The sequence below is a fragment of the Pelodiscus sinensis genome, chromosome 27 (assembly GCF_049634645.1).
Source record: "Pelodiscus sinensis isolate JC-2024 chromosome 27, ASM4963464v1, whole genome shotgun sequence".
NCBI classification, from domain to species: Eukaryota; Metazoa; Chordata; order Testudines; family Trionychidae; genus Pelodiscus; species Pelodiscus sinensis.
Window position 1 is genome coordinate 5,116,394 of NC_134737.1, and position 27,378 is coordinate 5,143,771.

The window sequence follows — 27,378 nt, forward strand, 5'->3', positions numbered from 1 at the left end:
CCTGTGCCTAGTACGGAGGTCGTGGACGAGGTCCACGATGTCTGCACTAGACCAGGCGGGTGCCCGCCTCTTGCGGTCCTGGCCAGGCTCCCGAAAGCCGCCAGCCTGGTCCCAGGAAGAGGCGGAGGGCTGGGGGGCATCGGGTGGCTGGCTCATAGCGTGCCAGGTGCAGGGTCTGCTGGCTGGGTGCTGGCAGGCTTGCACCTGGCACGGGCACCGTAGCCAGCATGTGCCCCTTTAAGGAGTCCGGGGCCGGGAGGGGGGCAGATGAGTTTCCCTGGTGGTGCCCAAAGTGACAGAAGAGAAACTCGTTTGTAGATGCAGCTTACGAACAATTCGGAGTTTGACACTTGCCTCGCTCACAGACTGGCACAGGTGGATCCCACGTCTGATCTGTCTGGCACCGGCTCACCCGGTGACCCTTCATGGTGTAGCCAGGATCACACTCAAAGGTCACGCTGTCCTTATACGAATAGACAGGGCGCTCGCCAGGTTCTCGTCTTCCATTCTCAATCTGTGGGGCTGGGCATCTAACCTCTGCAATAGAAATGCTTTTGCTGAACCGCGGGGCCAGATAGGAAGACAGACATTTCTGCAGCCCTCCAGCCTTTGTCAGCCTTTCAACCCATGTCACTTGTTGCACCAGCCTGTGTTATTCCTCTTTGAAAATACAGATTGTTGTGGGCAATGTGGGGGGCTGCTCTGAGAGGCGGAGATACTCTGGTAAGCGATATGTGCACTGCCCCAGTGCAGTTCGTATTCATGTAACAATTCCACTGGGTCAGTGGCATGAAGGAGACGGCCCAGAGAGGGGATTCCTTGGTCTAGATGCAGCAATTCTTCCCAACCGTCCACAGAGGCTGCACGCAAAATAACTCTTCACAAAGTAGCCTCTGTTCATTGCACACACCGCTCCCGTACCATCCAAACACTCGAAGCAGAACAAGCGCCCACACAACACAACCAGCACACACGGTGAGCCCTGTCACATAGCCCCACACCGCAGCACAGATTTTTCAGTCACTACTTGCACAAATCAACACACAGATCCATGTCACACATGCTCACCATGACACTGCATTCGGGTTTCTTAGAGCCATGGCCACTGAGCGAAGAGTAGCTAGGAGAGCGCACTGGATATGCAATACACAAACTTCCACTCACCACCTCTCTTCTGTTCCCCAGTTCTACCCCTGTGTGGCTAGGGTTACAGACCTTCAGCAGCCTTCCTACACACTTGGGACTATCCCAGTTCTGCAAACGGGGCTGCTCTAGAGGTGCACTCAAAGATACCGGTTCCCCATTCAACTCTTCACGCCTGCTCTAAAACTATTCACTCTAACGTGCGTCGTGGAAATCTTGTGGAGACGTTGCACAAGGCAGGAAGTCTAAGTGCCGGGATTTAACTGCATCTTCACACTGGGGGATTTCTTAGACTTTCTATCCATGACAAAGCAGAGCTGGGAGGGTTGCACTAATACAAACCCCACCTCCACAGCGAGGGGCAGGTGGACGCCACACTCCGTTTAGTCCGTCCTCGGTTGTGCATAAAAGAGAGGCCTCTCCAGTTGGCGGGTAACCGTTATCACATGTGTAAGTTACAGCTGACCCATAATAGAATTCATCCATTAAATCCCCATTGTGCTTTCCATTGGGAATATGTGGAGGGGGTTTACACGGAATACCTGGAGAGACACAGGAGGAGTGAATTGAGAATCAAACACAGTCACTCCCCGGAGTCTGTGGTACCTGAGATCTCTCACCAAAGATGCACACCTGTCCTATGTTACAATGCCAGTCCTATATTAAGCTAAATAATGGGTTATGAACAAGGTAAGACAAACAAGAGAGTTGTTTAGAGTTAAAGGAGAAACACATGCAGAGAGAAATGAGTTACAATTTTAAGTTTCAAAAGATGACACGAGCTTCTGTAATACGCAAGCTGTATGTGTCCTTTTGACAGCTACCCTGGATGGTCAGAGGTCGACAGGTCTTCCTTGTTGAGCGGGGAATGCCATGTGTTGACGTAAATTAGCATTTTCCACTGGGTAATGCTAGTCTCCTGAGACTGAGGGTTGAGTGTTGTAGAGCAACTGCTTTTTATATTTCCATACCCAACACTGAAATATGGCTTTATAACATGTGATGTGTTACACGTTTTGCTTGGTGCCTTTTTTCTGCTACTCAATCGGCAAAGAAAGACCGAGTTCTTATGGTCAGGGACTTGATACAACACACTTCTTCCTGAGCTACAGCCCTTCTCGCAGATACCTATAACCCCGAGTGGCTCTTCTGGTTAATGTACCCATCTGGGATGTGGAGATCTCAGTGAAATTTTTGGCTCTGCTACTGACCGGCCTGGAGAAGTCATTTAATCTCCCTGTGCCTCATTTCCCACTCTGGAAAAAAGGGATCATAATGCTTCCCTTAAGTTACATTTGCATGGCAAGCAGAAAAGAGGGGAAAGCACACAGACCGAGATTTGTAACCTACTTACGCTCACAAAAGGGCATTTCCCCACTCCACGCGACACGCATTCCAGAAATCACACATCGTCGGGAAGACTCTCCAATCAACCGGTGCCTGCAAATAGGCAGAGGGGTTATCAGTTGTTACCTGCTCCTCTGTTGTTTGAATTCTCCTGCAGAGTTTAGGTATTTGGGACGCGCTTCTCCCCAGCTACAGCAAGTAGAGACCAACACCACTGACTGCTGGTGTAAAGGCTCCTTCACCTTTTTAGAACTCCTGGCCTGCCTGGATATGCATACTTCAAATATTCTTTGTGAAAATTAGGGCATATAACCTGTCCTTGGAGAGCTTGTAATCCTCTGAATGTGTATATCCTATTTCTGTGTAGGTATCCGTCTTGTATATGAAGTTAGAATTATGAAGTATAAGCCCATTTATATCTGTATATGAGCTAATAGTGGAGATTAGGAGTACTCTAGGAAACTAACGGCCCGCTGCTCAGAACAATGATCTTTGAATAGTCAGTTTTCCTGTATGCCTGAATTGTGGTAGGTCCCACAAAGACAGGTGACCATGCACCTGGTGCTGGGTCCATGCTGAATTTTGTACTTTATCACACAGCTAGGGAGATGGAATCTCTATTTCCTGTGCTGGATAAATGCTATTTAAGGAATGGGAAGCAATGATTGTCTTCAACTGGCATCACAGACTTCTCCCCACCCCAGGAGGATACAGGAAAACCCCTGGAAACAGAGGGCATCTAAGAAGAGCGGGGAGAATTTGCTAGGCCCAATCCAGAAAGATGAGCTCTGGCCTGGAAAAGACTTTACCTGAAATAAGAAGTAGGGTGAGAAGTTATGATTCATAACAACTTCTCTTGGTTTGTTAGTCTTAACGGAGGGTTTTGTTTCATTTTGTTAAGTCATTTACTAGATATTTGCTCTATTTGTTGTCACTTGCAGCTGGTGATGAAAGGGAGGAACATCTTATGAGCTACGCTGTACAAACCGGATGCTTAGTGAGATGGATTTATTTGGAGTTTTGCTCCCATGGGACTCTGCACCAGAGTGTTGTGCCAAGTTCCCATGACTGAGCCTTCTAGGGGCTGAATTGCTCTCAGTGTCTCTGTTGCTCTGCTGCGGGCTGTGACCCCAACTCTGTGCCCTTGTGGGGAAGACCAGAGCTTCAGGATCAGCAGGACTGGGTGGTGGGCCATGGTCCCCAAATGTATTCCATCCCTGTGCAGATTTTCTCCATCAATCTGCAGAATAAATGTATTTATGTGCACCAAGGCATTTGTGAAATTGCATCGCCAGTAGAAACAAAAATCAGGCTGCGGGCACACTGCTAACCAACGGCCCGGCATTTCATCTCTCCTGAGCAGCCACACAAGCACACAGCGACGGAGAACACAGAGGGTGGGGTGCCCCATGGGGAAGTTAGGTGGCCTCAGTGCTGTGATCAGCTCCCCAGGTGACCCAACCCATCACACCTACTCTCCACAGGAGACGTCTCTCCTCACCCAGCACTTGCAGGCAGAACATTCAGTTGGCCGAAACGGCAACTAAAGAGTGTACTATAAATGGGAGAGCGTGAGAGAATGCAAGGGAAGAGGAAAGAGGGAGGTTTATATCAATCAATCTGTTCTCGCACATTGATCCTAGAATCAGGAACTAGGGGAGTACGGGGATTTCTCTTTCTGTTGCATAGTTGCAAGCTAGGCCCAAGTAGTGAGCTCAGGCAGTCAGAAACATACCCTTCCTCACACGAGAAGTTGACCATTGACCCAAACAGTATATCTGTGACATTCATTCTGCCGTTCTCCAGCTCTCCTGGATGACCGCACGATTTCCCTGGTAGGGGACAAGAGGAGAATTACGTTTTGCTCTTTCTAAGCCACAGTTATCCCAAGGCGCTATCCATATCAAACATTCTGCAGAAAAGATCTCATTTAGAAGGGCCCACAGTGGGCAACGACACAGAGTTTTACTGCTCATTATGAACTATTTAAACATGGGTTACATTTTGTAGCGTGGCTGCAAGTGCCATTAGGACCTTTAGGGAACAGCAGAAACAAGTAGCATGTAGACACTCACTGTTACAGAACTCGAGTGGTTCTGACCACGTTCCATTTGGAAGGCATGTAATAGTGGGTCGAATACCAGGGTGTCTAGTGTATCCAGGCCGGCAAGTATAGTTTGCAGTCTCCCCAACAGGAAAGTAGGACTGATTTCTATACTCACTCTTCAGCTCTGCAAAGCTTAACCTCGCGGGGACACCACAGCCAACTGGCAAGAACAGAAACACACGTGAGAAAAAACAGGGTGATGGGAAGAATATTTCAGTGATAAACGGAACACTTCGAAGAGGAGCTTAAAATGGGCTGATTTACAGGATAGGGGAAAAGGCCCAGGGTGCCTGTATTCTGCAAAACCAACTATCCTTTTAGGGATGCAACACATAGAAAGAAGATTAAAAACCACTGACCTAGATTCCCTTTAACCCCGGAACTCAAATGGTCCCACCATTCTACTTTACTGTCCCTGGAAATCTCCCCTGTCTCCCTTAAGGATCTCGAGTGCAATTTGTTGAGAGATGCATGAGTCCTGCTGAACTGTGTTTCCATTCACACCTTTTGGCTGCTCAGTGAGAAAGACCGTTGGGAGATACATGTCTATCAGGAGGGCTGGCAGGATGCAGGGGACCAGCTATCACAGTGATGAAGACATCAGGAGACTGGGAGGAGAGGCAGGGGGATATCTGTATTTTCCACATTCACAGCTGAAAACCCACCCCAGGACACAGATGGAGACTATATTTTAGCCTCCAGGCACTTCCCTACCCGACACTGACCATCTCAGTGACCCAGCAGTCACCCTCGACTCACACTTACCAGGTTGTATGCAGACTGGAACCGGGGGATCCCAGGTTGCATCATCTCCGCACTCAATCTGCCTGCTGCCATCCAGGGTGTAGCCAGGATCACATTTAAAACTCACCCTGTCCCTGGGTTTGTAGACAGGGCCATGTCCATCTACTAGCTGTCCATGCTGGATTTCTGGGGCTACGCACAGGACCTCTGAAAGGGTGCAGAAGGCATCAGCCTGCCTGGCTAGCAGAGCTGTTCAGTGGGTGCTCGGCACCTCTGCTCTGCACTGGCTGCCTCCCAGTGCTAGGTTGCCTAAAATCATCTTTCTGGTGGCATTGTACGGTTGGGATCCTGGGGACCAGAGGCTCCTGGTGTTTCCTCTCTGACATAGAGAGTGCAGGGCTGGCAGGTGAGCTCCCTGCACTTGGTACCAATCAGTAAAGGCCTGTTGGGTTTTAGGACACACTCTGCAAATCTGCCCTGCTCACTCAGTGTGTGACCCTGGTGGGAATCGATGGCTGAGGCTTGTGAGTCTGTCCGCACGCTGGAGGGGAACGTGGGGATCAGTTGCTAGTTTTTGTAATTCACAACCCGGGTGCCTATGCAGTCAGATAGATGCTTTTTCAAATATTTCCCTCCTCTGTGTGTGGGTTCGCATAGGGCCGCAAGGGCTACAGTACGGCCCACGGGCCTCCGCATGCTGACCCCAGATTTTCAGCAGTCAGAGGAGCACATGGCCCCCGCACCTGCTCTGAGACTCATGCAGGGGCATGGAAGGAAGGGAGCCTGTCTGAGAAACCTGCTGGGATGCTGGCCAGGAGTCATCTAGGTTAAACGTCTCCCATCCACAGCTTGTCTATGGCAACATAGCCCCTTAGCAACTTCGCTTAACAGCCTCGCCTCTTAGCAACTTTGTGGGTTAGACATGCAGTGTACATCCAGTACCTTTATTTTTCAAAGCATTTATTTTGCCATGTGTGTACGTAAATGGAGCTTTAATTCCCTACTCTGAATTCTGTCCCACTAGTCAGTTTATCTTTCAAGTGAAATCCTATGGAAGAAATTTCTTCCTCTTAGCGCTAACTAACAGAACATAAACAGACCTTCACACCGAGGGGCCGCAGGGCTCCATGTTCCAGCTGCTGTACAGTGAATAGATGCATGCCCGGTAAGGGAATAGCCGGGCTCACAGCTGTAATTTACAGACACTCCACTGCTGAATACTGCCAGGGCCTGGCTGTCGGGCTTCCCGTTGGTGATGAGTGGAGGGGAGGGGCAGTGCAGCACTGTAGGAAAAGAAGCAGAGCTCATGAAGGCTAATCTGTAGCAGGGAATAGAACCACATGCTTGTAATGAGTCAAGCCCAACACAACTGCAGTGAGATATGCCAAACGTTACCCACTTCCATTCCCCTCCAACTCATGAATAACTCTCCCCACCGTTCCCACACACACACCCTGGTCACTGTTCCTAACTCCACGGACACATTCCCAGCCATCTTAAGAAGGCTGCAAAGGCTGCTGCCCCTGTGTATTCAGGGTTGTAAATGTTGCTACTTTGGAACTATTGATTGGTGGGCTAGGGCCTTCCCTAGGGTCCCTTAGCGGTTGGGGGGGCTTTAGAGGGCAGGGCTGGCCAGGACCATTCAGATCCCATTTCCAATCCCACAGTCTGTTTGTCATTCGTGCTCACTCCTGCCACATCTTATTGGTCCCAGTGGGGGGAAAGATAACGGACACTCAAAGCCGTAGCCACACTCACCTTTTTCGCAGATGGGCACAGGAGGATCCCAGCTCCCATCACTCTGGCACCGAGGCCGAGAGCTCCCACGCAAGGTGTAACCAGGCTCGCATTCCAACACCGCGACGTCTCCAGGGCTGTAGGGGGCCAGCGCCCCATTCGTTCTGCCGTTCTCCAGTTCCGGGCTCACGCATGTCACTGAAAGGGGAAGCGTCACGACCGCTTTAGACTCCAAAACATACGTGGGACGGAATGAACGATTTACCCCCAGAGCCATGTCCATGGATGAGTCTTTTGCTTCAACCTCATCTGTATTTCTCGTCTATCACTTCCTCTAAGCACCTTTATCCATTCCTTCGGCAGGAACGTTACACCTCTGCAAGCACAGAACCATTCACCGCTGGTACAAGTGGATACAATGCTCATGAAAACAGAGAAGCTCCTTCTGGCAGCAGTGACTTTTGCTCGTGCATCTCACTGGTGGTTTACACCCAAACTGTGAAATCTACTAAATTAGTGGCTCGACTGAAACTTCTCTTTGACTCTGTGATGGGGTGCTTACACCCCGGATTTTGGTTAGGGGGAGCGCTGCACTTTTGGGTGAAAGTACCTCACTGTGTTGGCCTGCCGCACGTATTCCCAGGCCTCAGAGGCAAATCCACATCCTTTTAGGACCCGGGGAGAGCATCAGCTAAAAGTGGAAGTGTGCGGCCGGGGGCATTTACACCAGCATTCCCCCTGCAGGATCTTTAAGTGTCCCTGGACTGCCAGGGGAAGGGAGAGATTCGGGAGGAGGAGCATTTGGCGTGGAGGCGGAGAAGGCGCAGGGGCCCACATGGATCGAGTCCATCCACCGACCCCTAGCAAAACTCATCCGACGATAGACGGTGAGTGGGCCAGGGGAGTCAACACCCCTGTTCAGGGCAGGCCAGGACTCCTCAGACCTGCCTAAGGGAGGGGAAATGCTAGCGGTAGCAGAGGGGATAGGTCATCCCCAGGCTATGGAAGCTCGGCCAGGAAGGGGTTTCGTAGATATCGAGGCAGAAGGGATCGCAAGTCCGAGCCGAAAGACCCTCACTCCAGCCATCGCTGAGGCGTTCATCTCGACTCGGGAGCCTGGCTGTGACCCCAACTCCAGTGACGGAGAGCGACTCCGGGTAGGCAGCTGCTGCTTGGTAGAAAGTGACCCAGGGCGGGAATACTGGAATTACCCCACGGGGGTTGGTGAGTTTCGCCTCATCCCCACCAACCCAGGCACTGGACCATTTCCCTGTCCTTAAAGTGCTGGGTTCGGACCCGGTAGAGAGGGAAGGCCCGGGTTCCCTTACCCCAACCCATGGGCCAACCCTTCCACTGGCTCGCTCCAGCAGGACCCTGTTGTTGGGCTTGAGCCAAGAAGGTTATACACCTGTGAATTAGAGACACTTGTCTGTGGAGGAGTTAACAAGGGGAAAAGGGGATCCAGTAGATATAGTATACTTAGATTTCCAGAAAGCCTTGAACAAGGTCCCTCACCAAAGGCTCTTGTGTAAATTAGATTGTCGTGGTATAAGAGGGAAGGTCCTTTCATGGACTGAGAACTGGTTAAAAGATAGGAAACAAAGGGTAAGAATAAATGGTAAATTTTCAGAATGGAGAGGTGTAACTAGTGGTGTCAGTCCTAGGATCAATCCTGTTCAACTTATTCAGAAAGAATCTCTAGAGAAAGGGGTAAGCAGTGAGGTGGCAAAGTTAGTGGACGATACTAAGCTGTTTAAGATAGTCAAGACCCAAGCAGACTGTGAAGAACTTCAAAAAGATCTCACCGAACTGAGTGACTGGTCAACAAACGGCAAATTAAATTTCATGTGGATAATTGAAAAGTAATGCACATTGGAAAAAAGAACCCCAACTACACACTACACTATGATGGGAGCTATTCTGGCTACAACTAATCAGGAAAGAGATCTTGGAGTTATTTTGGATAGTTCTCTGAAAACGTCCACACAGTGCGCAGAGGCACTCAAAAAAGCAAATAGGATGCTAGGAATTATTTAAAAAGGGATAGAAAATAAGATGAAGAATATCTTACTGCCCCTAAATAAAACTATAGTACGACCACATCCTCAATACTGTGTACAGATGTGGTTTCCTCACCTCAAAAAAGATATTTAGGTATTAGAAAAGGTTAAGAAAAGAGCAACTATAATGATTAGGGGTTTGGAATGGGTCCCATATGAGGAGAGGCTAAAGAACCTGGGACTTCAAACAGCGCACAGTCAACCTGCGGAACTCTTTGCCAGAGGAGGCTGTGAAGGCTAGGAGTATAAGAGAGTTTAACAGATATTTATAAATTAAAGTTAAGATATTTATAAATTCATGGAGGTTAGGTCCATAAAAAGCTATTAGCCAGGGGGTAAGGAATGATGTCACTGTCCTCTGTTTGTCAAAGGCTGGAGAAGGATGGCAGGAGACAAATTGCTTGATCACTGTCTTCGGTCCACCCCTTCTGGGGCACCTGGCACCGGCCATTGTCGCCAGACAGGATACCGAGATAGACGGACCTTTGGTCTGACCCAGTACGGCCATTCTTATGTTCATATGTTCTTATGACTTTAGCCGAGAAGGCTGTACACCTGTGAATTGGAGTCACTTACCTATGGACTTGAGGCAAGAAGGCTGTGTACTTGTTAATTAAGGATCTTTATCGGTGGACCTTAGCCTGGAAAGCTGTGTTTCTGTTGATCTGAGACCCACACCGGGGAATCGTTTAAAGATGGGACACTCGGCTATTAAGCAGAGGAAGATCCAATAGGGTAAAATACAACGGACACTCAAAGCCGTAGCCACACTCACCTCTTTCACATATGGGGACAGGAGGATCCCAGCTACCATTGTTTTGGCACCGAAGCCGAGAACTCCCACGCAAGGTGTAACCAGGCTCACATTCCAACACCGCGACGTCTCCAGGGCTGTAGAGGGCTAGAGCCCCATTCGTTCTGCCGTTTTCCAGTTCTGGGCTCACGCATGTCACTGAAAGGGAAAGCAAAGTCTCCAAAGACCTTTACAGCGAGGGGCTGGAGGGCTCCATGTTCCAGCTGTCGTACAGTAAATAGATGCCTGTCTGGTAAGAATAGCCGGGCTCGCAGCTGTAATTTTCAGACACTCACCTGTGGGGCAGAGGAAGATCCAATGGGGTGAAATACAATGGACACTCAAAGCCGTAGCCACACTCACCTCTTTCACAGATGGGGACAGGAGGATCCCAGCTACCATCGTTTTGGCACCGAGGCCGAGAGCTCCCACGCAAGGTGTAACCAGGCTCACATTCCAGCACCGCGACATCTCCAGGGCCGTAGCGGGCCAGCGCCCCATTCGTTCTGCCGTTCTCCAGTTCTGGGCTCAGGCATGTCACTGAAAGGGGAAGCGTAACCACCGCTTTAGACCTCAAAACGCACATGACATGGAATAGACCCTTTACCCACAGAGCGATCTCTGTTGATAAGTCTTTTGCTTCAACCCCATCTGTATTACTCGAGTATCACTTTCTCTAGTCACCATTATCCACTCCTTTAGCAGGAACAGTACCCCCCTGCACTGACAGAAATGTTCACCGCTGGTAGAGGTGCATGTGATGCTCCTGATGTTCAAGGAGCTCTTATATGTCAGCTGATTGGTTGTTAATCAGAAAGTTCTCTTGCACTCCATTTAAATCCTTACGTGTGTCTGACACACAGAGCAAGGCAATGCAAAGGAAACTGAAATGCACCTTTATATGGAGGGAGGGAAAGCTCCAAGCTCCCGATGCCTCACAAGGAAATGACACCTCCCAAACAAGGGAGCGCACAGAATCACAATGGTAATTGAGAAACATCCAATAGGAAGAAAAAAATCCGGCTCCTTTTTAGGCATCTGTAATTGAACACGCAATTTGGGCCCATTAGTGTGCAGCTGGCACTACCAGCCCATTGCTTTTTTCACTCTTTGACTCATTGGCAACACTCGCCCTCTTACTGAATTGTCAAAAGCAGCTTGATTGTAAGACAAGTGTCAAGGGGGGAATAAGGGATGGTTCTCTGTATGAACTAAAGGCCGTACTCCACATCCCATGAAAGAGTAACAACTGTGTCTAACGACCAGACTTCTCATAGTTTATAATAATTCTAGATAACTGTGACCTTTAGCAGAGGAAGCGGAATTACCCACAAATCCTGCAGGGGGCCAAGAAGTTCTTGAACATCCTCTTCTCAATCACTTCCAGTTCCCATTTCAATATGGGCTAGACACTTGGCAACTTAACAGAGGAAGATCCAATGGGGTGAAATACAACGGACACTCAAAGCTGAAGCCACACTCACCTCTTTCACAGATGGGGACAGGAGGATCCCAGCTACCATCGTTTTGGCACCGAGGCTGAGAGCTCCCACGCAAGGTGTAACCAGGCTCGCATTCCAACACCGCGACGTCTCCAGGGCCATAGGGGGCCAGCGCCCCATTTGTTCTGCCGTGCTCCAGTTCTGGGTTCACGCATGTCACTGAAAGGGGAAGCGTAACAACCGCTTTAGACTCCAAAGTGCATGTGGGATGGAATGGACACGTTACCGACACAGCCATGTCCATTGATGAGTGTTTTGCTTCAACTTTATCTGTATTTCTCGAGTATCCCTTCCTCTAGGCACCTTTATCCATTCCTTCAGCAGGAACAGTACCCCTCTGCACTCACAGAACCATTCACTGCTGGTACAACTGGATGTGATGTTCTTGAAAGTGCAGGAGCTCCTTCTGGCAGCTGTGACTTTTGCTCCTGTCTCACTGCTTGTTTAGATACAAACTGTGAAATCTATTGAATTGGTGGCTTGTCTCAAAGTTCTCTTGGATGAATTTAAATCCTCACGTGTGTCTGATATACTGAGCGAGACAAAGGGAATAGCAAAGAGACCTGAAATGTACCTTTGCATTGAAGGAGGAGGAGGCTCCGTCCTCACTTGGATACCGAGCAGAGGAAGATCAAAGTGAGCTGTTTCAGGTTTAAGTACAGTTACAAAACTTCCCCTTACTCAGGCCCATTGCTTTTGGTCCCCTGGGTTATTTCTCACAGCTACCATAATGCTGCAAATCTGCCCCCATAGGTGACCAAGTAAGGTCCCCCATATCTCAAAGCCCCCTGCCTTCAGGTGCCTGCCCTGAGCCTCCCACACTCTGCCCCGACTCTTGCACCCCAACCGCCTGCACTAACACCCCCCACCTTAAAGTCCTCTTCCCTGAATCCTGCACTCCCACACTTTGACCTCAGCCCTCCCAAACTGAGCCCCTCACACCCAACCCTCTACACTGAGCATCCCCAAACCTCTCAGCCTTCTGCCCTGACTCCTGCACCCCACTCCCTGCCCCAAACGCCCAACCCCTACCTTGACTCTAGCACCACTGCACTGAGCCCCCCATATCTCCCAGACCCTTGACCTGACTTCTCACCTCCATGTCCTGCCCCGAGCCCTCCCACTCCATCCAGCCCCTGTCTTGACTCCTGCCCCCACCTTCTCCTCTACGCTCCATCCCCTGCCCAGACTCCTGTACCCTCCAATTCCTGCTCTGAGCCCGCCGCCACACCCAACCTCCTGCACTGACTCCTGCACCCCCACCGTCTGCTCAGAGCCTCATCATTGAAAGAAAGCATGTATCTTTTCCTTTTCACTCCTGAAACCCTAAGCTTTACTCCTGTTAAGGCCTCAAGCAATGCTGGGTACATTTGCTAAGAAGGGAACAGCCGGGCTCAGCTGTAATTTTCAGACATTCCACTGGTGAACACTGCCAAGGCCTGGTTGTTGGGCTTTCTGTTGCCAATGTTCATTAGAGAGGCACCATGCCACACCGTAGGGAAGGTAGAGCTGAACCAGAGCTCATGACGCCCAATATATAGGAGGGAAAAGATCCACATGGTTGATCTGACCCTAACAGCAGTGAGGCTAATGCAAACTGCGGTAGAGTTCCCTACCTCCATCGCATTCACATTCCCCCAAACACCCTTATAGCTTGACACGGTTTCTGACACCATCGACGCATTCCCAGCCATCTTAGGAAGGCTCCAAGGGCTCCTTCCCCTGTGTATTTAGTGTTTACAGTGGAAATTCTTCCACTTTAGGACTGCTGATTGGTCGGCTCAGACCTTCAAGGGAACTTGTTCAAAGAGCAGGGCTGGTCACCATCCAGCTCTTTTGGGATCTATTCACAGGGTGGAAAAGCCCAGGCACTATGGAGATGAGCTGAGCAAAGACTAGGACAGCTGGAGCTGATATTTGCTTTTCCCTTCCAGATCCCATTACCAGTCCCACAGTCTGTACAAAAGAGCTGGATGGTAAGCACAGTGTCAAGAGGGGGAAGGGGGATGGTTCCATGCAGGACCTCAAGGGTCGGATTTTACATTTAAGGAAAGTGAAAAAACGTCCTATTACCAAAAGGACGGCTCCTAATGGATAAAAATTCCAAGTCAATTGAGAAATTCAGCAGAGAAAGTAAAAAGACCCAAAAACTTTCCGTGGACCAAGAAGTCATTGAATATCCTCTTCTTGACCACTTCCAGTTCCCATTTCAAGATGACACTGACACTCGGATCCCGAGCAGAGGAAGACCAGAGTGCCCTGCTTTCAACTCTAAATAGAGTTACAGAAATTCCACCCAGGGTCATTTCTCACAGCTGGAACAGTGAGAGGACTCTTGACCCCCCACTGGAATTGTGGGAAAGCACCCGGATTGCAGGAAAGAGAAGGGACAGAGTTAGCTGCCACCCCCATTGTTCTCAAAGTCCTGCCAGCGCCACTCCCAACTTAGCAAACTTCTTACACTCTGGGTCTGTTCCTATCTATCAGGACCCTCCACCTCGCCCCTCACACCAGTCCCCAAAGTCTGTTGCTTAGAGGTGAGCAGCAGGCAGAGCAGTTTCATCCTGGGTCAGTGTTTGTGGGGCTCACGGCTCAGACAGAAGAGAAACTCGTTTGTAGATGCAGCTTACGAACAATTCGGAGTTTGACACTTGCCTCGCTCACAGACTGGCACAGGTGGATCCCACGTCTGATCTGTCTGGCACCGGCTCACTCGGTGACCCTTCATGGTGTAGCCAGGATCACACTCAAAGGTCACGCTGTCCTTATACGAATAGACAGGGCGCTCGCCAGGTTCTCGTCTTCCATTCTCAATCTGTGGGGCTGGGCATCTAACCTCTGCAATAGAAATGCTTTTGCTGAACCGCGGGGCCAGATAGGAAGACAGACATTTCTGCAGCCCTCCAGCCTTTGTCAGCCTTTCAACCCATGTCACTTGTTGCACCAGCCTGTGTTATTCCTCTTTGAAAATACAGATTGTTGTGGGCTATGTGGGGGGCTGCTCTGAGAGGCGGAGATACTCTGGTAAGCGATATGTGCACTGCCCCAGTGCAGTTCGTATTCATGTAACAATTCCACTGGGTCAGTGGCATGAAGGAGACGGCCCAGAGAGGGGATTCCTTGGTCTAGATGCAGCAGTTCTTCCCAACCGACCACAGAGGCTGCACGCAAAATAACTCTTCACAAAGTTATTGAACAAAGCCTCTGTTCATTGCACACACCGCTCCCGCACCATCCAAACACTCGAAGCAGAACAAGCGCCCACACAACACAACCAGCACACACGGTGAGCCCTGTCACACAGCCCCACACCACAGGACAGATTTTTCAGTCACTACTTGCACAAATCAACACACAGATCCATGTCACACACGCTCACCATGACACTGCATTCGGGTTTCTTAGAACCATGGCCACTGAGCGAAGAGTAGCTAGGAGAGCGCACTGGATATGCAATACACAAACTTCCACTCACCACCTCTCTTCTGTTCCCCAGTTCTACCCCTGTGTGGCTCGGGTTAGAGACCTTCAACAGCCTTCCTACACCCTTGGGACTATCCCGGTTCTGCACTCGGGGCTGCTCTAGAGGTGCACTCAACGATACTGGTTTCCCATTGAACTCTTCACGTCTGCTCTAAAACTATTCACTCTAACGTGCATCGTGGAAATCTTGTGGAGACGTTGCACAAGGCAGGAAGTCTAAGCGCCGGGATTTAACTGCATCTTCACACTGGGGGATTTCTTAGACTTTTTATCCATGACAAAGCAGAGCTGGGAGGGTTGCCCTCATACAAACCCCACCTCCACAGCGAGGGGCAGGTGGACGCCACACTCCGTTTAGTCCATCCTCGGTTGTGCATAAAAGAGAGGCCTCTCCAGTCGGCGGGTAACCGTTATCACATGTGTAAGTTACAGCTGACCCATAATAGAATTCATCCATTAAATCCCCATTGTGCTTTCCATTGGGAATATGTGGAGGGGGTTTACACGGAATACCTGGAGAGACACAGGAGGAGTGAATTGAGAATCAAACAGTCACTCCCCGGAGTCTGTGGTACCTGAGATCTCTCACCGAAGATGCACACCTGTCCTATGTTACAATGCCAGTCCTATATTAAACTAAATAATGGGCTATGAACAAGGTAAGAGAAACAAGAGAGTTGTTTAGAGTTAAAGGAGGAACACATACAGAGAGAAATGAGTTACAATTTTAAGTTTCAAAAGATGACACGAGCTTCTGTAATACGCAAGCTGTATGTGTCCTTTTGAGGGCTACCCTGGATGGTCAGAGGTCTACAGGTCTTCCTTGTTGAGCGCGGAATGCCATGTGTTGACGTAAATTAGCATTTTCCACTGGGTAATGCTGCTCTCCTGAGACTGAGGGTTGAGTGTTGTAGAGCAACTGCTTTTTATATTTCCATACCCAACACTGAAATATGGCTTTATAACATGGGATACAGATTTATACATGGGAGGAAAGCATGCAGCAACATCAGAGAATTGCATCAAGTATAAACACTTGGTTGTAACTGACCATCTATTTTAACAACCCTAACACACAGGTGAATCAGACAGGTTCCCAGCTTTGTATTTGTCAGTATTTCCTGAGGCGTGATGCTCTTGGCATGAGCTACGAGCATCTGACGTGTTACACGTTTTGCTTGGTGCCTTTTTTCTGCTACTCAATCGGCAAAGAAAGACCGAGTTCTTATGGTCAGGGACTTCCTGTGCCTCATTTCCCACTCTGGAAAAAAGGGATCATAATGCTTCCCTTAAGTTACATTTGCATGGCAAGCAGAAAAGAGGGGAAAGCACACAGACCGAGATTTGTAACCTACTTACGCTCACAAAAGGGCATTTCCCCACTCCACGCGACACGCATTCCAGAAATCACACATCGTCGGGAAGACTCTCCGATCAACCGGTGCCTGCAAATAGGCAGAGGGGTTATCAGTTGTTACCTGCCCCTCTGTTGTTTGAATTCTCCTGCAGAGTTTAGGTATTTGGGACGCGCTTCTCCCCAGCTACAGCAAGTAGAGACCAACACCACTGACTGCTGGTGTAAAGGCTCCTTCACCTTTTTAGAACTCCTGGCCTGCCTGGATATGCATACTTCAAATATTCTTTGCGAAAATTAGGGCATATAACCTGTCCTTGGAGAGCTTGTAATCCTCTGAATGTGTATATCCTATTTCTGTGTAGGTATCCGTCTTGTATATGAAGTTAGAATTATGAAGTATAAGCCCATTTATATCTGTATATGAGCTAATAGTGGAGATTAGGAGTACTCTAGGAAACTAACGGCCCGCTGCTCAGAACAATGATCTTTGAATAGTCAGTTTTCCTGTATGCCTGAATTGTGGTAGGTCCCACAAAGACAGGTGACCATGCACCTGGTGCTGGGTCCATGCTGAATTTTGTACTTTATCACACAGCTAGGGAGATGGAATCTCTATTTCCTGTGCTGGATAAATGCTATTTAAGGAATGGGAAGCAATGATTGTCTTCAACTGGCATCACAGACTTCTCCCCACCCCAGGAGGATACAGGAAAACCCCTGGAAACAGAGGGCATCTAAGAAGAGCAGGGAGAATTTGCTAGGCCCAGTCCAGAAAGATGAGCTCTGGCCTGGAAAAGACTTTACCTGAAATAAGAAGTAGGGTGAGAAGTTATGATTCATAACAACTTCTCTTGGTTTGTTAGTCTTAACGGAGGGTTTTGTTAAGTCATTTACTAGATATTTGCTCTATTTGTTGTCACTTGCAGCTGGTGATGAAAGGGAGGAACATCTTATGAGCTACGCTGTACAAACCGGATGCTTAGTGAGATGGATTTATTTGGAGTTTTGCTCCCATGGGGCTCTGCACCAGAGTGTTGTGCCAAGTTCCCATGACTGAGCCTTCTAGGGGCTGAATTGCTCTCAGTGTCTCTGTTGCTCTGCTGCGGGCTGTGACCCCAACTCTGTGCCCTTATGGGGAAGACCAGAGCTTCAGGATCAGCAGGACTGGGTGGTGGGCCATGGTTCCCCAATGTATTCCATCCCTGTGCAGATTTTCTCCATCAATCTGCACAATAAATGTATTTATATGCACCAAGGTATGTGTGAAATTGCACCGCCAGTAGAAACAAAAATCAGGCTGCGGGCACACTGCTAACCAACGGCCCGGCATTTCATCTCTCCTGAGCAGCCACACAAGCACACAGCTACGGGGAACACAGAGGGTGGGGTGCCCCACGGGGAAGTTAGGTGGCCTCAGTGCTGTGATCAGCTCCCCAGGTGACCCAACCCATCACACCTACTCTCCACAGGAGACGTCTCTCCTCACCCAGCACTTGCAGGCAGAACATTCAGTTGGCCGAAACGGCAACTAAAGAGTGTACTATAAATGGGAGCGCGTGAGAGAATGCAAGGGAAGAGGAAAGAGGGAGGTTTATATCAATCAATCTGTTCTCGCACATTGATCCTAGAATCAGGAACTAGGGGAGTACGGGGATTTCTCTTTCTGTTGCATAGCTGCAAGCTAGGCCCAAGTAGTGAGCTCAGGCAGTCAGAAACATACCCTTCCTCACACGAGAAGCTGACCTTTGACCCAAACAGCATATCTGTGACATTCATTCTGCCGTTCTCCAGCTCTCCTGGATGACCGCACGATTTCCCTGGTAGAGGACAAGAGGAGAATTACGTTTTGCTCTTTCTAAGCAACAGTTACACCAAGGCGCTATCCATATCAAACACTCTGCAGAAAAGATCTCATTTAGAAGAGCCCACAGTGGGCAACGACACAGAGTTTTACTGGTCATTATTAACTATTTAAACATGGGTTACATTTTGTAGCGTGGCTGCAAGTGCCATTAGGAGCTTTAGGGAACAGCAGAAACAAGTAGCATGTAGACACTCACTGTTACAGAACTCGAGTGGTTCTGACCACGTTCCATTTGGAAGGCATGTAATAGTGGGTCGAATACCAGGGTGTCTAGTGTATCCAGGCCGGCAAGTATAGTTTGCAGTCTCCCCAACAGGAAAGTAGGACTGATTTCTATACTCGCTCTTGAGCTCAGCAAAGCTTAACCTCGCGGGGACACCACAGCCAACTGGCAAGAACAGAAACACACGTGAGAAAAAACAGGGGTGATGGGAAGAATATTTCAATGAAAATCGGAACCCTTTTAAGAAGAGCTTAAAATGGGCTGATTTACAGGATAGGGGAAAAGGCCCAGGGTGCCTGTATTCTGCAAAACCAACTATCGTTTTAGGGATGCAACACATAGAAAGAAGATGAAAAACCATTGACCTAGATTCCCTTTAACCCCGGAACTCAAATGGTCCCACCCTTCTACTTTACTGTCCCTGGAAAACTCCCCTGTCTCCCTTGAGGATCTCGAGTGCAATTTGTTGAGAGATGCATGAGTCCTGCAGAACTGTGTTTCCATTCACACCTTTAGGCTGCTCAGCGAGACAGATACATGTCTGTCAGGAGGGCTGGCAGGACGCAGGGGACCAGCTATCACAGTGATGAAGACATCAGGAGACTGGGAGGAGAGGCAGGGGGATATCTGTATTTTCCCCATTCACAGCTGAAAACCGACCCCAGGACACAGATGGAGACTATATTTTAGCCTCCAGGCACTCCCCTGCCGGATACTGACCATCTCAGTGACCCAGCAATCACCCTTGACTCACACTTACCTGGTTGTATGCAGACTGGAACCGGGGGATCCCAGGTTGCATCATCTCCGCACTCAATCTGCCTGCTGCCATCCAGGGTGAAGCCAGGATCACATTTAAAACTCACCCTGTCCCTGGGTTTGTAGACAGGGCCACGTCCATCTACTAGCTGTCCATGCTGGATTTCTGGGGCCACGCACAGGACCTCTGAAAGGGTGCAGAAGGCATCAGCTTGCCTGGCTAGCAGAGCTGTTCAGTGGGTGCTCGGCACCTCTGCTCTGCACTGGCTGCGTCCCAGTGCTAGGTTGCCTAAAATCATCTTTCCGGTGGCATTGTACGGTTGGGATCCTGGGGACCAGAGGCTCCTGGTGTTTCCTCTCTGACATAGAGAGTGCAGGGCTGGCAGATAAGCTCCCTGCACTTGGTACCAATCAGTAAAGGCTTGTTGGTTTTTAGGACACACTCTGCAAATCTGCCCTGCTCACTCAGCGTGTGACCCTGGTGGGAATCGATGGCTGAGGCTTGTGAGTCTGTCCGCATGCTGGAGGGGAACGTGGGGATCAGATGCTAGTTTTTGTAATTCACAACCCGGGTGCCTATAGAGTCAGACAGATACTTTTTTCAAATATTTCCCTCCTCTGTGTGTGGGTTCGCATAGGGCCGCAATGGCTACAGTACGGCCCACGGGCCCCCGCACGCTGACCCCAGATTTTCAGCAGTCAGAGGAGCACATGGCCCCCGCACCTGCTCTGAGACTCATGCAGGGGCATGGAAGGAAGGGAGCCTGTCTGAGAAACCTGCTGGGATGCTGGCCAGGAGTCATCTAGGTTAAACGTCTCCCATCCACAGCTTGTCTATGGCAACTTAGCCCCTTAGCAACTTCGCTTAACAGCCTCGCCTCTTAGCAACTTCGTGGGTTAGACATGCAGTGTACATCCAGTACCTTTATTTTCCAAAGCATTTATTTTGCCATGTGTGTACGTAAATGGAGCTTTAATTCCCTACTCTGAGTTCTGTCCCACTAGTCAGTTTATCTTTCAAGTGAAATCCTATGGAAGAAATTTCTTCCTCTTAGCGCTAACTAACAGAACATAAACAGACCTTCACACCGAGGGGCCGCAGGGCTCCATGTTCCAGCTGCTGTACAGTGAATAGATGCATGCCCGGTAAGGGAATAGCCGGGCTCACAGCTGTAATTTACAGACACTCCACTGCTGAATACTGCCAGGGCCTGGCTGTCGGGCTTCCCGTTGGTGATGAGTGGAGGGGAGGGGCAGTGCAGCACTGTAGGAAAAGAAGCAGAGCTCATGAAGGCTAATCTGTAGCAGGGAATAGAACCACATGCTTGTAATGAGTCAAGCCCAACACAACTGCAGTGAGATATGCCAAACGTTACCCACTTCCATTCCCCTCCAACTCATGAATAACTCTCCCCACCGTCCCCACACACACACCCTGGTCACAGTTCCTAACTCCACGGACACAGTCCCAGCCATCTTAAGAAGGCTGCAAAGGCTGCTGCCCCTGTGTATTTAGGGTTGTAAATGTTGCTACTTTGGAACTATTGATTGGTGGGCTAAGGCCTTCCCTAGGGTCCCTTAGCGGTTGGGGGGGCTTTAGAGGGCAGGGCTGGCCAGGACCATTCAGATCCCATTTCCAGTCCCACAGTCTGTTTGTCATTCGTGCTCACTCCTGCCACATCTTATTGGTCCCAATGGGGGGAAAGATAAAGGACACTCAAAGCCGTAGCCACACTCACCTTTTTCGCAGATGGGCACAGGAGGATCCCAGCTCCCATCACTCTGGCACCGAGGCCGAGAGCTCCCACGCAAGGTGTAACCAGGCTCGCATTCCAACACCGCGACGTCTCCAGGGCCGTAGGGGGCCAGCGCCCCATTCGTTCTGCCGTTCTCCAGTTCCGGGCTCATGCATGTCACTGAAAGGGGAAGCGTCACAGCCGCTTTAGACTCCAAAACATACGTGGGATGGAATGAACGATTTACCCCCAGAGCCATGTCCATGGATGAGTCTTTTGCTTCAACCTCATCTGTATTTCTCGAGTATCACTTCCTATAGGCACCTTTATCCATTCCTTCAGCAGGAACGTGACCCCTCTGCAAGCACAGAACCATTCACCGCTGGTACAAGTGGATACAATGCTCATGAAAACAGAGAAGCTCCTTCTCGCAGCAGTGACTGTTGCTCGTGCATCTCACTGGTGGTTTAGACCCAAACTGTGAAATCTCCTGAATTAGTGGTTCGACGGAAACTTCTCTTGGACTCTGTGATGGGGTGCTTACACCCCGGATTTTGGTTAGGGGGAGCGCTGCCCTTTCGGGTGAAAGTACCTCGGTGTGTCGGCCTGCTGCACTTGCTCCTAGGACTCAGAGGCAAATCCACCTCCTTTTAGGACCTGGGGAGGGCATCAGCTAGAAGTGAAAGTTTGCGGCCGGGGGCATTTACACCAGCATTCCCCCTGCAGGATCTTTAAGTGTCCCCGGACTGCCAGGGAAAGGGGGAGATTCGGGAGGAGGACCACTCGGCGTGAAGGCGGAGAGGGTGCAGAAGCACACCTGAAGCGAGTCCGTCCACTGACCCCTAGCAAGACTCGCCTGACAAGAGATGCTGAGTGGGCCAGAGGAGTCAACATCCCTGTTCAGGGCAGGCCAGGACTCTTCAGACCTGCCTAAGGGAGGGGAAATGCTAGCGGCAGCAGAGGGGATAGGTCATCCCCAGGCTAAGGACCCTCGGCCAGGTAGGGGTTCCATAGAGATCGAGGCAGAGGGGATCACTAGTCCAAGCCGAAAGATCCTCACTCCAGCCATCGCTGAGGCGTTCATCTCGACAGAGTCTCCTGGCTGTGTCCCCAACTCCAGTGACGGAGAGCGACTCCAGATAGGCAGCCACTGCTTGGAAGAAAGTGACCCAGGGCGGGAATACTTGCGTTACCCCATGGGGGTTGGTGAGTTTTGGCTCATCCCCACCAACCCGGGCAGTGGACCATTTCCTTGCCCTTAGGATACTGGGTTGGGACTCGGTGGAGAGGGAAGGCCCGGGTTCCCTTACCCCAACCCGTGGGCCAACCCTCCCACTGACTCGCTCCAGCAGGACCCTGTTGTTGGGCTTGAGCCAAGAAGGCTGTACACCTGTGAATGAGAGACACTCGTCTGTGGAGGAGTTAACAAACATATGGACAAGGGGGATCCAGAAGATATAGTATACTTAGATTTCCAGAAAGCCTTGAACAAGGTCCCTCAACCAAAGGCTCTTGTGTAAATTAAATTGTCGTGAGATAAGAGGGAAGGTCCTTTCATGGACTGAGAACTGGTTAAGAGACAAAAATCAAAGGGTAAGAATAAATGGTAAATTTTCAGAATGGAGAGGTGTAACTAGTGGTGTCCTCCAAGGGTCAGTCCTTGGATCAATCCTGTTCAACTTATTCATAAAGAATCTCTAGAAAAAGGGGTAAGCAGTGAGGTGGCGAAGTTTGTGGACGATACTAAGCTGTTTAAGATAGTCAAGACCGAACTGAGTGATTGGGCAAATTAAAGTTCATGTGGATAATTGAAAAGGAATGCACATTGGAAAAAAGGACCCCAACTATACATACACTATGATGGGAGCTAATTTAGCTACAACTAATCAGGAAAGAGATCTTGGAGTTATTTTGGATAGTTCTCTGAAAACGTCCACGCAGTGGGCACTCATAAAAGCAAATAGGATGCTAGGAATTATTAAAAAAGGGATAGAAAATAAGACGAAGAATATCTTACTGCCCCTAAATAAAATTATAGTACACCCACATCCTGAATACTGCGTTCAGATGTGGTTTCCTCACCTCAAAAATGATATTTTGGCATTAGAAATGGTTAAGAAAAGAGCAACTATAATGATTAGGGGTTTCGAATGGGTCCCATATGAGGAGAGGCTAAAGAGACTGGGACTTTTCAGTTTAGAAAAGAGGAGACTGAGAGGGGATATGATAGAGGTCTATAAAATCATGAGTGGTGTGGCGAGGATGAATAGCGAAAAGTTATTTACTTGTTCCCATAATATAAGAACTAGAGGACACCAAATGAAATTAATGGGTAGCAGATTTTAAACTAATTAAAGAAAGTTCTTCACACAGTGCACAGTCCACCTGCAGAACTTTCCAGAGGAGGCTGTGAAGGCTAGGACTATAAGAGAGTTTAAAAAATAGTTATAAATTAAAGATATTTATAAATTCATGGAGGTTAGGTCCATAAAAGGCTATTAGCCAGGGGGTAAGGAATGATGTCACTGTCCTCTGTTTGTCAAAGGCTGGAGAAGGATGGCAGGAGACAAATTGCTAGATCACTGTCTTCGGTCCACCCCTTCTGGGGTGCCTGGCACCGGCCATTTTCGCCAGACAGGATACCGGGCTAGACGGACCTTTGGTCTGACCCAGTACGGCCATTCTTATGTTCATATGTTCTTATGACTTTAACCGAGAAGGCTGTACACCTGTGAATTGGAGTCACTTACCTATGGACTTGAGGCAAGAAGGCTGTGTACTTGTTAATTAAGGATCTGTTTTGGTGGACCTTAGCCTGGAAAGCTGTGTTTCTGTTGATCTGAGACCCACACCGGGGAATCGTTTAAAGATGGGACACTCGGCTATTAAGCACAGGAAGATCCAATAGGGTAAAATACAACGGACACTCAAAGCCGTAGCCACACTCACCTCTTTCACATATGGGGACAGGAGGATCCCAGCTACCATTGTTTTGGCACCGAAGCCGAGAACTCCCACGCAAGGTGTAACCAGGCTCGCATTCCAACACCGCGACGTCTCCAGGGCTGTAGAGGGCTAGAGCCCCATTCGTTCTGCCGTTCTGCAGTTCTGGTTTCACGCATGTCACTGAAAGGGGAAGTGTAACAACCACTTTAGACCCCGAAGCGCACGTGGCATGGAATAGACCCTTTACCCACAGAGCGATTTCCATTGATAAGTCTTTTCCTTCAACCCCATCTGTATTTCTCGAGTATCACTTCCTCTAGTCACCATTATCCACTCCTTTAGCAGGAACAGTACCCCTCTGCACTGACAGAAATGTTCACCGCTGGGAGAGGTGAATTGCGATGCTCCTGAAGTTCAAGGAGCTCTTATATGTCAGCTGATTGGTTGTTATTCAGAAAGTTCTCTTGCACTCCATTTAAATCCTTACGTGTGTCTGTCTCATGGAGCAAGGCAATGCAAAGGAAACTGAAATGCACCTTTACACGGAGGGAGGGAAAGCTCCAAGCTCCCTATGCCTCACAAGGAAATGACACCTCCCAAACAAGGGAGTGCACAGAATCACAATGGTAATTGAGAAACATCCAATAGCAAGAAAAAAATCCGGCTCCTTTTTAAGCATCTGTAACTGGACACGCAATTTGGGCCCATTAGTGTGCAGCTGGCACTACCAGCCCATTGCTTTTTTCACTCTCCTCCTTACTGCATTGTAGAAATCAGCTTGATTGCAAGACAAGTGTCAAGGGGGGAAAAGGGGATGGTTCTCTGTATGAACTAAAGGCCGTACTCTACATCCAATGGAAGAGTGACAACTGTGTCTAATGACCAGAAGGACTTCTCACACTTGATAAAAAATTCTAGTTAACTGTGACCTTTAGCAGAGGAAGCGGAATTACCCACAAATCCTGCAGGGGGCCAAGAAGTTCTTGAACATCCTCTTCTCAATCACTTCCAGTGCCCATTTCAAGATGGGCCAGACACTTGGCAACTGAGCAGAGGAGGATCCAATGAGGTGAAATACAACGGACACTCGAAGCCGTAGCCACACTCACCTCTTTCACAGATGGGGACAGGAGGATCCCAGCTACCATCGTTTTGGCACCGAGGCCGAGAGCTGCCTCGCAAGGTGTAACCAGGCTCGCATTCCAACACCGCGACGTCTCCAGGGCCGTAGGGGGCCAGCGCCCCATTTGTTATGCTGTGCTCCAGTTCTGGGCTCACGCATGTCACTGAAAGGGGAAGCGTAACAACCGCTTTAGACTCCAAAGCGCACATGGGATGTGGAATAGACCCTTTACCCACAGTGCCTTGTCCGTTGCTGAGGCTTTTTTGGTTGAACTTCATCTGTATTTCTCGAGTGCCATCTTTATCCTCTGTTCACCTTTATCCATTCAATCAGCAGGAACAGTACCCTTCTGCACTTATAGAACCATCCTCCTCTAGTACAAGTGGATGTGATGCTCCTTAATTTTATTTGCAATAAACGAGGGAAATACAACTTATATTGGGATCCTATAACATGTGAGTAAAACTGGCTGGAAAACTATTGTCAGAGAGTAGTTATTAATGGTTCACAATAGTACTGGAAATGCATAACAACTGGTGTTCCCCAGATGTCTGTTTTGGGACCGGTTCTGTTCAGTATCTTTATCAACTATTTAGATATTGGCATAGAATACACGCTCATTAAGTTTGTAGATGATTCGAAGCTGGGATGGGTTGCAAGTGCTTGGGATGAGAGGGTCATAATTCAAAATCATCTGGATAAACTGGAGAAATAATCTGAGGTGAATAGGATGAAGTTTAATAAGGAGAAATGCAAAGTACTCCATTTAGGAAGGAACAATTTGTTTCACACATACAGAAGCGACTGTCTAGGAAGGAGTACTGCAGGAAGTGATCGAGGGGTCATAATGGACCACAAGCTACATATGAGTCAACAGTCTGATGCTGTTTGGAAAAAAAGCAAACCTGATTCTGGGATTCATTAACAGGAGTGTTGTGAGGAAGGCATGAGAAGTCATTCTTCCATTCTACTCTGCACTGATTTGGCCTCAGTTGGATTATTGTGTCCAGTTCTGGGCACCACATTTCAAGAAAGATGTGTAGAAATTGTAGAAGAGCAACAAGAATGATTAAAGTTCTAGAGAACATGAGCTATGAGGCAAGGCTGAAGGAACTAGGCTTGCTTAGTTTGGAAAGGAGAATATAGAGAGAGGACATGATAGCAGTTTTCTGGTATCTAAAAGGGTATCAGAAGGAGGAGGGAGAAACTTGTTCTCCTTGGCCTCTGAGGATAGGACAAGAAGCAATGGGCTTAAATTGCAACAAGGGAGGTTTAGGTTGAACATTTGGGAAAACTTTCTAACTGTGAGGGTGGTTAAGCACTGGAATAATTTGCTTAGGGAAATTGTGGAATCTCCATTGCTGGAGATATTTAAGAGCAGGTGAGACAGACATCTACCAGGGATGGTCTAGATCAGGGGTGGGCATAATTTTTGACAGGGGGCCACTCCAAGAATTTGGAAAGTGGTCTAGGGCCGCATTCTTCCATGATATGAATGGAGATGCGGGATCTGGGATGGAGGTTGGGTGCTGGAGAGAGCTTGGGGTAAGGGACTGGAGTGCAGGAGGGAGAATGGAATCTGGGAGGGAGTTGGGATAAAGCAGGTGATTGTGACCCAGGGCAGAAGACTGGAGGGCAGGGATTTGGGTTATGACCTAGAATAAGAAGGGATTGTGATCTGGGGCAGGAGATTGGGGTGCCAGATATGGGAAGGGGTATGGGTGCAAGAGAGGGACAGAGGTTTTGGGTATGTTGGGGGGGGGGGCAGAGAGTTGGAGCAGGGAGGAGCTGGGGTGCCAGAAGCAGGCTCTGGCCAAGAGACTTACTTGCAAGCTGCCAAACTAGCCTGCCTGCCTGCAGAGCTTAAAATGTTTCCTACCTGCCTGCCTGGCCATGAGCTTCATGAATAACTGAGCTGAGGAGAGGAAGCATAGTTCTTCTTGGCTGCCTGTTATTCAAACAAGCAGCTCTCATTGGCCGATTTCTGGCCAGAAACCGGCCAATGAGATTGTGCTGGGGGTAGGGCAGCTCCTAAAACTTCCCACCTCCCCTCCAGTTTCTGCCCGGTACTCTGGGCTGCAGGGGAAGCTGGGGAACCTGCCTGGGGCTCCCTGCTGTCTCCATGGGCTGGATCTGGGGGCTTGACGGACTGGATCCGACCCATGGGCCATCCATATTTTATCCAGTCCTGGTCTAGATAGTACTGGGTCCTGCTGTGAGGACAGGGGACTGGACTCGATGACCTCTCAAGGTCCTTTCCAGTTTTCTTGTTCTATGATTCGATTAAGTTCAAGGAGCTGTTTTTAACAGCTCAATTGGTGGCTGGACTCAAAGTGCTCTTGGAGTCAATTTAAATCCCCATGTGTGTCTGACACGCAGAGCAAGGTAAAGGGAAGAAGCAAAGAAAATAGAAAGGCATCTTTATACAGAGGGAGGGAAAGCCCCAAGGTCCAG

At 49.2% G+C, this 27,378-nt stretch overlaps 1 protein-coding gene across 1 annotated transcript in view; it reads right to left on the minus strand.

Moving 5' to 3' along the window:
- CR1 (complement C3b/C4b receptor 1 (Knops blood group)) overlaps positions 1-27,378 on the minus strand; it is a 297,719-nt gene that overhangs the window by 56,223 nt on the left and 214,118 nt on the right. The window contains exons 55-75 of the mRNA XM_075909850.1: positions 24,911-25,087; positions 23,805-23,981; positions 20,859-21,035; positions 20,201-20,383; positions 19,121-19,306; positions 18,334-18,525; positions 17,994-18,090; positions 16,276-16,361; positions 15,235-15,429; positions 14,089-14,271; positions 11,416-11,592; positions 10,295-10,471; positions 9,914-10,090; positions 7,100-7,276; positions 6,442-6,624; positions 5,363-5,548; positions 4,566-4,757; positions 4,226-4,322; positions 2,498-2,583; positions 1,491-1,685; positions 355-537 (exon numbers count right to left, since the gene is read on the minus strand). Of these exons, the coding sequence (XP_075765965.1) occupies positions 355-537; positions 1,491-1,685; positions 2,498-2,583; positions 4,226-4,322; positions 4,566-4,757; positions 5,363-5,548; positions 6,442-6,624; positions 7,100-7,276; positions 9,914-10,090; positions 10,295-10,471; positions 11,416-11,592; positions 14,089-14,271; positions 15,235-15,429; positions 16,276-16,361; positions 17,994-18,090; positions 18,334-18,525; positions 19,121-19,306; positions 20,201-20,383; positions 20,859-21,035; positions 23,805-23,981; positions 24,911-25,087 (3,483 nt within the window). The remainder of the gene's footprint in view (positions 1-354; positions 538-1,490; positions 1,686-2,497; positions 2,584-4,225; positions 4,323-4,565; positions 4,758-5,362; positions 5,549-6,441; positions 6,625-7,099; positions 7,277-9,913; positions 10,091-10,294; positions 10,472-11,415; positions 11,593-14,088; positions 14,272-15,234; positions 15,430-16,275; positions 16,362-17,993; positions 18,091-18,333; positions 18,526-19,120; positions 19,307-20,200; positions 20,384-20,858; positions 21,036-23,804; positions 23,982-24,910; positions 25,088-27,378) is intronic.